The sequence below is a fragment of the Trachurus japonicus genome, chromosome 8 (genome assembly GCF_045865225.1).
Source record: "Trachurus japonicus isolate A0001 chromosome 8, Traja_1.0".
Taxonomy (NCBI): domain Eukaryota; kingdom Metazoa; phylum Chordata; class Actinopteri; order Carangiformes; family Carangidae; genus Trachurus; species Trachurus japonicus.
Window position 1 is genome coordinate 28,371,479 of NC_140914.1, and position 11,494 is coordinate 28,382,972.

Here is an 11,494-nt window from a genome sequence, read left to right on the forward strand (position 1 = left end):
TATATGTCATTAATATTAAGTATTTGCTTGTTTTGCAGTTAATTATGCACATGATCCGTTTGACCCCAAAAAGGAAAAAAGGATCAATGCGCACTGCGCACTGGGGGTTTCCCCCACTGGCCTTTTCGGAGTAGCGGGGTCTTTAGAAAAAATAGAAAACCCCGCTATTACGATGAATGGAAGTCTATTGTCGGAAAGGCGGGGCTTCGGAAAGGCGGGGTGTAACCGTATTACTCATGGTGGACAACGTCAAGTCCTGGGGTCTCATTTATAAAACTGTGCGTGGGATCTTTACTAAAAGTGTACGTACGGCCAAAAGCCAAGTTTTGCGTGCGCCAGTAAATATTCAGACTTATAAAACCCTGCGTACGCACACTTGCAGGCAAACTTCCCTTTATAAATCACAGAGTTCCTACAAGTGTGCGCAGCTGAATCCGCTTCACGTTCCGCCCTGTACACGCCCCGTTTTAACCCTAGATGGTCGATGCAAACCACCACATGAATGTGATCTGCATGTCAATGAGTCTGACGTGCTCTTGTTCTGTCGGTGTTGTGAATTAGTTGCAGGTGTGAAAGTGGCGACGTGACGTGTTGCTGCAGCTGTTAACGGCGTCAGCGGCACAGAGCGCACGCGGTGTTGTTTTGATGCGCTGCCCTCTCACATGCTGGACCCGGTTCGGCACAAAGTTACAACAGTTCTAATCTGAAACGAGTTATTAACCATTCATCATGGTCTCCCTCTCCCTCCTTTCTCCTCCAGCGGTGCCGTGGTGCAGAATTACGCACGGGGCTCACTGTATTATTTACAGTATTTAGACTGATCGATAAAACTTTGAATAATTAGCGGAATCAGTTACATTCTGAGGAATGATCAAACATGACACTTCTCTTGATAACAAGAAAACAGAATGTAACAATTGTGCGAACCATTACTGGATTTTTTTTCCAGGCTTTGAGATTTAATTGACTCTCGATCATATGTTCACACAGTATCATAGGAACATATAGTTATTTACACCATGTATTTATCCCATACAGCCACGGCGTCCTCTCCTCCTCCTGCGCTCTGGGAGTGGACAATATGACGGAGAGTTGGTGATGATTAAATATAGAGAAGGAATTTTGATTTTGAATTTTAAGTTAGATTCAAAGAAGATGTTTCTGAAACACCAGTCCGATGCAAAATAAGGGCGCTGAATTAAATCACCGTGGCAACATGGATCTAACGCATACGGGTTGAAATTAAATGTGTGACGGCCGATAATAAAAACATAATCGTTCTTCTCAATCATCATTTCCTGAGTCTGACTTCAGTTCACCACCACACCGTCTGTGTCGCCAATTCCCCTTTTCCTCCAAACCATGCGTACGCCTGGCTCAGAGTTTGCTTAGAGCTGCGCACATTCTCACGTCAAGTTAGTTTTTTATAGATCACAACCTTGGCGTGGAAAGTCACGTACGCCACTTTCAGGCTCGTTTTGTGCGTACGCAACGGTTATAAATGAGACCCCTGGTCCTGGCAGGGCCGGGCCGTGGCATAGGCAGTATAGGCAAATGCTAAGGGCGCCGTCCATCCAGGGGGCGCCAGCGCCACAAATGGGAAAGAAAAAAAAGTGTAACTTTCACTATTTTTATAACTAGTTGGTACTATTTCTTAATACAAAAAATAATCCCACGTTAATTTAAATGCAAAGCAATACCTATTAAAAAGTAATAATATAATATGTTACAACATTACTTACTAAATCGCCCCCCCCCCCCACATGCCCATACTGCCCTCCGCTCTCCCCGCAGAGGTACCTGTCTGCAGTGGGAATGCTTTCAAGCCATTTTCTTGTTAGAAACGCCACATTTTTAATTAGATGTGTGGATACTTGGTTGCATTAATCCTCAAAGTCGGCGCAAATGCCAGCTCGTTTGCGCGACCGTCTCGATATGTTTTTGTTTATGTTTCGGTCACGCCGCCCTTGACGACCTGTCAATCAAAAGAACAGCTGTGAAGCGCTTCGAACCCGCAGAATCGTTAGGAGAGAGAGAAGCAGTGAGGAGGGGTTGGGTTGGAGGAGGATGACGGCGCTTCAGAGGCTGAAAGTTTTGACTCATTTGATGAGGAAGATATAAGATAAAAAGAAGAGAGTTGAGACTTCAGCCTGCTCAGACAGCAGGGCCACAGCTCCAGCTCTGTATACAGACCTGCTGAGCTCTCAAACCATTTTTTACCTCTCAAACAGCACCACAGTGACAACACATAGCCTATAGGTTAAATATTGTCTAAATGTTGTGTTTTTTTGTCTGTTTAGTTGATATTTTGTTTGGAGAAAAAAAGCTAATTTCTCATTTAGGGCTACACGCATCTCATGAAGTTTGAAATGTAATGTTAAGTCAATATCTTCTTTTATTTTACATTTGAGACATTTGGTGAAAATAGAATGACAGATTTATGCTCAAAAAGCAATTTCACAAAATTTCATTTTAACTTGTTTTCCACACGTATCTATTAGCTTTTATTCATATTCCACTGCTTTTGTGAAGCTAAGACTTCCGTATACCCATTTCAAGCATCACAACAGGTTATTCTCATGACTGTAGACTCATTTTTTTCATGTCTTCACCCAGGATTTACTTTATGAAATTTTACTGATTGTTGTGCAAGTTGTGTATCTCGGGGTTAGAGGGGACATACAGATACACTGTTATCATTATAATCATTACCCAGACAGCAGCAGACACTGCACCGGATCCGGCTACAAGTCGAGAGATCCGCGTAGCAGTCACATCACCAAGCGCCTCTGACCCAGCTTTGCAACGAGTCTGGGTGGAGACTCATGCTGACAGCTGGCTGACAGTCATAAACATTCGTTCGGCTCGAATCCGTTTCGGCACCGCGGCCCAGATGCGATGAAATTCAAATTTTTAACTGTCCTTTTTTTTTTTTTTTTTAAATCACTTCAAATTTTAACTGTCCATTTTTTTAACCACTTCGACGGGAGCGCAGCACAGAGCGGACTGCGGAGCGACAGGACACAGGCAGAGCATCTGTCATTGGAGTTCTTGGTAAGTAGGCTACAGTCACTATTAAAATAATGGTAGAAGCGTTGTTGTATATACATTTTTTTTAATCAAGGATTTGTTTGCAGCGTTTTTGTATAATATAGCCTAGCTAGCTACTATGATAATAGTTAAGCTAAGATATGCTAATGTGGCTCCAGGAGCTAAGTTACTAACTTAGTGGTAGTTTCTCCTTTTGTCTCATGTTTTCTCTCGCTCAGTTTGACTGTTGTAGTGGAAACCGGGGATTTTACCACTTTATTTTCACTCCGTAGTAACATTTTAGCAAGCGGCTAACTGGTAACTTAGCGTTAGCCACCGGTGTAGGTACCAAATGTGGGGGCTCCGAGCTGCCAAAACCGTTTTGACTAATCTGATGTTTGTTAAGTCTATAAAAAATTATTGAACAAACATTACTATTTCTGTGTGCACGTTTTTGTAATTACTCATGGTTATCGCAGTTGTTAGCTTTGCTGCTGCTGACAGCTAAGTTAACAGCAGCAGCAAACTAACATCAGGACGTCAGCTGTCAAATCCCTCCCGTTTTGATTATGATACGGCCGATGTCTATCAACAATTAGCCTACAGTAAAAAACCGAGGCTCTGTTTATACGATAATATAATAGGCATCTATGGTTTATACGTACGCGGTTATTATTTTTAAAAACTGAGACATTAACCATCGTTTGCACCCTTCGTTTAGATGCAAACGGCCCTGAAAACGATTCTTTCTAAAAACTCCGGCCAGAGTGGAGATTTTGGAAAACTCTGTTTGCATGTTCACTTACTTGTCCATATACTTGGATTTTCATTCTTCGTTTTCACATATTTATTTCCAGAACAGTAAAACATTTTTTTTAGTCCAAATAGTCAAACAGATCCATTTTTTTGTTTTCCTGATCAATATTTCCCCCCTTAATACATGGATTGTAGTGGTTGCCAGTGGTTTCATTTCTTAAAAACCATCACAGAGTTTTTAAAAAGTCCCATTTCATGATTTGCTCTCTTTTCAGTAAGCCTGTGAATATTCTCATTTGTCCAGGTCATAGTTATCTCAAGGAAATTTAAGTCAAAAGCAACTGGACTTGGTTATTTGTCTAGGAAGACGTTTCACCTCTCATCCAAGAGGCTTCATCAGTGCATCTGACCAGTCTGGGACTGGTCCGACCAGTAACCAAATAACCAAGTTCAGTTGCATTTGATTTAAATTTCCTTGAGATCTCTTTTCAGTGTTTCCTCTCTATTTTTCAGATTCTGTGAAACTGACACAAAATTAGTCAATAAAATAGAAATTATGCACTTTATCATGATTAATATGTTGCATATCGTACAAAACTGATTTCCCACTCTTGTGAATAGTGGATTTTTTTTCTGTGTCACTCTGTGACCTAATACTGAAGATATACTTCATATGGGCACCTTCTATGTAGAGACTTGAAACATCATCCAGCTCCAGCAGAAATAATAGAACTCTACCCTTCCCTCCTCTCTTCTCTTCTCTAGTGCAAATCACACTGCTACTTCCTGCTCCACCACTTCTCCTCTGACCACCCAAACTGTCACGTAAGTTAACTGTGGTTTTAATTCTGTTGCACTTTGTTTAACCAAATTCCATAAAGCTTTGTTAAAATATTGTCCTTCTTATTTTCTCTACAATTTAACAGCTTGGCTGGACCACTTGATGAGATGTTGGAAACCGCCTTGGAAGTGTTCATGCCCACTTTAAGAGCTGGCCGGTCTGGGAGGGAGCCAATTCCCTGCACACGTAAGTGTTGACTAATCCCTCACCTGATGCAATATAGAACTGATCATTTAAACTCTTACAATTCTGAATCCTATCAACAAAAATGTCACAGATGACCAAAGTCATTTATACAAGTGTAGTTTACTATTTCATACAAAACTGCATTGTAGGATTTAAGTGACAGAAATCAAAATGTTGAGTCGGTGGTTTCTGGACCATAACTTTTTGTGTGCTTTTCTTATTTTAATGTACTGCAGGGGCTGTGCGCGAGAACCATCTGGGGGGAAAGACAACAGACATGGAAATCAACCACCATGCCATCAGGTGGTTTAATTTGGCCTCTGACCGCGCGGTGGCTGTAGACAACAGTCACAACAAACTATATCCTCATTCTGGACTGTTGGACATGCTTGTGACTAAGTGCCGGTCAACTGTTCTCTAGGTAATGTTTGCTCTGTGGATTGTGCTCAGCCTCAGCTTGCATGCGAGCTGTTTGGTGTTTTAAATGTAAATTTAAGTCTGACAGAGAGAGCTGTTTTGTGTTTTCATGTACTGTACATGTAATTCTGACAAAGACCTGGTTGAGTTTTACATATATGAAATTCTCACAAAGAGTGGTTTTGTGTTTTTATGTACATGTTCTGACAAAGAGTTTTGTGTTTTTATGTACATGTAAGTCTGACAGAGAGCTGTTAGGGTTTTAAATGAACATAAGTCTTGACAGAGAGAGCTGTCCATGTACATGTAATTCTGACAAAGAGAGCTGTTTGGTTGGGTTAATGTAAACCTAATAAATTTTGGCCCAGACCTAAAATATCAATAACGGATCTGTGCCAAATCCGAACCAAATGTCATTAGCTTTATTAATTATGCTGGGCCAGAACTGGCCCAAATCTGTTCCTGATTGTGCTGTATGTGGATCGCATTTGGCCCAGATGTAAAATTTGAATCCGTATCTTCGCCGGTATTGGGCCGTTGTGAAGGAAGACCCCGGTGTGCACCCGTTTGCCAGATCTGCACCGGATGTTACCCACAGTCTGGCCCAGATCTGCCACAGTGTCTTTTTGCTGTCTGGGTATTGATCATTGTTGGGGGGGGCGCCTGGGAGTAATCTCGCCTAGGGCACCAAAATGGCTAGAGCCAGGCCTGCTAATAATCCCCCAGACACAGAGGCCCTCATTTATGAAACTTGCGTACACCAAAAAAATGGGTGTACACCAAATTCACCGCAAGGATCGGCATTTATCAATCTGAGCGTGAGCGTACGGTACGCACAAATCTCACGCCAGCTCTGACCAGGTGTACGCACATTTGGAACCAGCGTAGAACATGCAGGAACGAGTGATGCTGTGTCAGAATGATTATTAAACCATAGTCTAATAACGCAGCGATGTGGACCACATGTTGTTGTTGTTTATATTGATAAAAAGATAAAAAGTAGCCAAAAAAAAGAGAAACAATACCACCAAGTCCGTGTTGAAAATTTAACTCGACTTTTATTTTGAGCAACTGAGATGAATTAAAAACCACGACGTGACAGATGCTCGTTAATCAGCTGTGTAAACAGAAACAGTCAATGACAGACAGACCTGTTACTGTAGATCACACACACAAACATCTGCAGCACCAGAGCATGACCGGACGGCTCCTCAGTCTCTCTCTCTGCCGGACACCGGAGCCGGCGGGGGGGGGGGGGGCTCCGCTACCGTCCAGGTGCAGCTGATCTCCGTGGCGGAGTGTTTCTTTTTTTCCCCGTCACCGGGACCTGTCAGCGGGAGATTGGGCCGGTGTTTCACATGCCTCCATCAGCCGAACCATGCCAGCGGTGCTGATGGTCAAGTAGCGTTCGCAGCAGTAATATGCCAATTGATTTCTCCTCAATCACTTGTGTTTAGTAAACTGCAGCAGCATTTCATGAGGTCGCTGGTTTTCCTGACGTGGTCGGTGACACGTGCGTCTGCAGCCTCCATCCACCGGGATGACGCTTATCAATCACAAAAACTGTCAGTCTATCAATGTCCAGATATTTAATGTTGCCGCCCTCTCCCTGTTCAACGCGGTAATGTCGGTAAAATCCCTCTTCTTGGCCGTCTTCCGTGTCTTCCTGTCGTAAAAGGGGCAGGGCGACGCCTCTAAAGCAGGAATATATCGGGGCGTGACATTTAAATTACGCTCGTTTTCAGCCGCCGGATTTATCACCACCACGCCGGTTCTACGCCGAAATCAGCAGCGTACACACTTTTAGTAAATCACACGTGACACTTGGCGTACACTGATATTTACACCAGAATCTACACCCGATCCTGCGCAAGTTTGATAAATGAGGGCCACTGAAACACAGCTTGAAGCAAAGACGGTTTATAAACCAAGACCTTTCATGACGAGTCAGCTTCCTGTATGCATGTCACGTGGGCTTCTGCACGGCCACGCCCCTTTAGAGAGACCAGAGGCAGTTTGGAGTGTATTGATTCCTATTAGGCGGGTACATATATGAAAAAAAACCACCTAACCCTAAAAAAATTCTAACAAAAGGTTTCTCAGCTGTTTTTTATAGTATTAGATGTCCTTAATAACATACTAAAAGTTTACCAAAATTTGACCACTAGAAAGGTGTCATTTTCAAGATGGCGTCCAAGATGGATAGGAAGCCTGAGGAGACACCACAGGTGAATAGGGTAAAATTTTTAACTAACAGAAATCACCATGAAACTTCCCAAGTTTATCACTTACATTAAGACAAATATTTTTTGTATTACAAGTTTTGTCAAATTGTATGTTTAAATATGTAAATTAGGCAATATCTCATTAAATATGCGCTAATTTGCATATCCGAAATCTGAACAATGGATAAAAGCCACTTTCAAAATTCTTGTTTTATTTTGTTGACATACTAGAGTCAGAAGTTTTTACAGAGGGGATTTTGGATATCTCTCTTTATCACTCTGTAAATGAGAAAATACTATAGCCCTAAAAATTCAAATATCGTCGTGTTTTTAGGAGTAAAATGTTGTATAAGAGCCCGAAATCTCCACTTCAGCAGCACTTACAGACACCAAACCTTCCAGTTTGATCCCTTTCTATATTCTGAAGGTTTTTACAGAGGGGATTGTTGATATATCATTCATAGCCTGATTTATACAACATTTTACTCCTAAAAACACGACCAACTTGAATTTTTAGGGCTGGTGACAGTATTTTCTCATTTACAGAGTGATAAAGAGAGATATCCAAAATCCCCTCTGTAAAAATTTCTGACTCTAGTATGTCAACAAAATAAAACAAGAATTTTGAAAGTGGCTTTTATCCATTGTTCAGATTTCGGATATGCAAATTAGCGCATATTTAATGAGACATTGCCTAATTTACATATTTAAACATACAATTTGACAAAACTTGTAATACAAAAAATATTTGTCTTAATGTAAGTGATAAACTTGGGAAGTTTCATGGTGATATCTGTTAGTTAAAAATTTTACCCTATTCACCTGTGGTGTCTCCTCAGGCTTCCTATCCATCTTGGACGCCATCTTGAAAATAACACCTTTCTAGTGGTCAAATTTTGGTAAACTTTTAGTATGTTATTAAGGACATCTAATACTATAAAAAACAACTGAGAAACCTTTTGTTAGAATTTGTTTAGGGTCAAGTCATATTTGTACCTGACTATATGGGACAATTTAATGTGAACACCGATTATGATCGGGCCTTTCTCCCCACGGTCACTGAAGCAAATTTTGGACTCATTTTTCACAAGCCACATCTCTTCTGAACAGTTTGACACCAAAATGGTAATTTTCAGACGGAGAGATCCGGAGAAAATCCACTTTGTTCAAGACCTGTCTCTGTCTCTACGACACACTCTCGCGAGATTTGGCACAGATCTCCTAGGCAACGTCAAACAAACGGCCGCGAAATCCCGTGAAAATGATTTAAATTATTTTTGGCATGCTAAATATTACTGTTAGTAGTGTAAATATTTAATGTTATCATAAGAAAATATAAATATCTCACTTTCATCTACCTAAAAATTGTATAAATCCACACACACGTTCACAGACGAGGTGGGGTGACGGTTGGCCACGCCCATTTAGAGAGACAGGAAGTGTATACCATTTCATATCATTGGAGCAGCCGCTCATGGAGTATCTTTCCATTTATTGAATATCTTTGCTTGAAGTGAACAACTGTGATAGGAATAGATGTGACAATCACTTATTCATGCTGCCACCAAGTGGCCAAAGATAAGCATTGCAGGTTTAATCACTTCGCAAGGATGTGGAGATTTTTATTCATTTATAGTTTTTTCAACAGTTTAAAAATTGATGTTACTCTATCATAATAGTGGATATTGATTTGAATTCTTTTTCAAATCAACATGTATTCTGGCTCTTATTGCCGTCACAAGATCCATTCAATAATTGCATTATCATATCCAACTGTCAATTTTAACATATGACAAAATGTTTTTTTAGCCGTCAGGTTACTATTGTACCTACACCTTTCATGAAATACAGGAAGGTCAAAACTGATGAAGACAGACACCAAATATCCAGCTCAAAATGTTTATTCAGATTAACAGATCAGAAACGGTTACAATCTTGGTTAAAATGTCGCAGGAGGAAGTTTCCGTTAACATTTAAAAATAGCGATACCACCACAACGTACGAGCACTTATCAACTTTGTGTTAATCGGAGTAGATTTGATTACGCTCAGTGAATAACAGCTGGAGCAGAGCAGTGTGAAGATTTTAAGCCTGCGTTACATTTTTCACTCGAGGCTCGATATAGAGCTTTTGCATTTAGCTCTTGCTGCCCAGGGTGTGCTTGTCAAACAGGTACTCTGCCATCTTGTTGTTGTGGGCATCCATGCGGGTGAGGTTGGTGATGTAGTCACCCAGCTTCTTGATGGCCTCCACCTGCTCGTTCAGGTAGTGGGACTCCAGGAAGTCGCACATCTGAGGACCAGAGGAGAGAACAATTAGTGGTTTGTAAAAACAGACGGATAAAGTCTAATGTCAATCATCTTATTTCAGCATGAGCAGTCTCGTGCTACAACTCACATGGGGGTCTGCATGCTGGGAGGCCAGCTTGTGCAGGTCCAGCAGAGCCTGGTTGACGTTCTTCTCCAGTTGCAGAGCGCACTGCATGGCCTCCAGCCCGCTCCCCCACTCATCACGTTCCGGTTTCTACGGAGGAATGACATTTAATTATAGCAGATTGAACTTCTATTACATTAAGCCTTGTGTACACATAGCAGTGATCTGAGAAACTGTCTCATTATAGGCTCAGAGGATTAGCCCAGATATTTTGATTACTGAGGAAATCTATTAATTCATACGAGATTTAGGTCCACATAAGATTTATTAAATAGTGAAATAGAAAGCCACAACCATAAAGGCAATGGGTTAGCAATGCATTATAGCTAATAAACAAATCAGGGCTAATTGTGTACAATATTTTAGTTTTAACAAGAAAACTTAAAGTGTTATTCAAGTTCTGCATGTTATCCTCAGTGTATCTGTGGCAGACACACAATGTTGTAACAGTACTGACCTTGATGTCCTGCAGGAAGATGCGTCCCCCTCTGTTGTTCTGGAAGGACAGTAGCTTGTCAGCATGCTCCCTCTCCTCGTGGCTGTTCTCCTTGAAGAAGTGGGCAAAGCCTGGGAGGGCCACATCGTCACGGGAGAAGTAGAAGGCCTGTGAGAGGGGACAGGAGGGGGAGGACAGAGGACAAAGACTGTTATTAGACGACGATCACCTATTATTATTATTATTTGGCTAAAAAACACTGTGACAATGCGGCCAGGCAGGGGTCAGAGACGTGAGTCATGACTTTAGATAGTCTAGACACAGACAGGCTGCCATCTAAGGATGACACAGCATTTCTTGGCAAGGGGGAGGGGCCACAAAAAATCAACACACTTATCTGACCACCTGCTAATCAAGGGTAAACCACCAAGAAGATTAAATACAGTTGTATAAGTTCTAACTGAAATACAGTATAAATGCATCAGTTGTTGACTAAATGTAAGACCCATTGTGTATGAATAAGCTGACTTGACGTCAACCTCACAGTGAGTAGTTGATAAATTATCGAAAAATAACACATGATATGTACAAAATGCCCATTCGTAACATTACAAGTGTTGTTTTTCTCACCATGGAAGTGTAGGTGTAGGAGGCAAACAGCTCCATGTTGACCATACGGTTGATAGCGGCCTCGCAGTCGCGGTGGTAGTTCTGACGCACTTGGGACTCCATCTTGGCTGGCGTTTTCTTGTGCTTTTTCTTAGCAAAAAAAATACAAAAATAGAGCTTTGCGTCGACGGCTTCAGTAGTGTTCAAGTAGAAAAGGATTTTTAAGTATCGGTAAGGCGGAGTACTTGAGAAAAGAGCGGGGACGAATGAAGAAGTTCCGTTCAAACACTGTTGAAGCAAGAACTCCTCTTCAGTTTCTTCCCTGGTGTGAAATGGCAGAGAAGCCGTCGCGTGTATTTATACCCCGCGACAGACCTCGTGACGCATGCAACGTCACCGTGCACGTCTCCACCAATCACTGAGCTGAACTGAGGTAGCACGTGAGCTGGAAGGCAAAGCATGAAGTTGCAATTTTGTTTCCCTTATTCATGGTATAATAATGTTGTATTTCTTCAAACCCGCTGACGAACAATTGATAATTGAATTAAGGTTAGACTTCAA

At 41.5% G+C, this 11,494-nt stretch overlaps 1 protein-coding gene across 1 annotated transcript; it reads right to left on the minus strand.

Moving 5' to 3' along the window:
• Positions 1 to 9,340: 9,340 nt before the first annotated feature.
• On the minus strand, positions 9,341 to 11,262 carry LOC146983495 (ferritin, middle subunit). Its single transcript, XM_085785072.1, has 4 exons — positions 10,955 to 11,262; positions 10,346 to 10,492; positions 9,853 to 9,978; positions 9,341 to 9,747 (listed from the first exon to the last, which is right to left on the minus strand). Exons 1-4 carry the CDS (start codon positions 11,054 to 11,056, stop codon positions 9,592 to 9,594), a joined length of 531 nt encoding a protein of 176 aa, XP_085641198.1. The 5' UTR covers positions 11,057 to 11,262; the 3' UTR covers positions 9,341 to 9,591.
• Between the last annotated feature and the right edge of the window lie 232 nt (positions 11,263 to 11,494).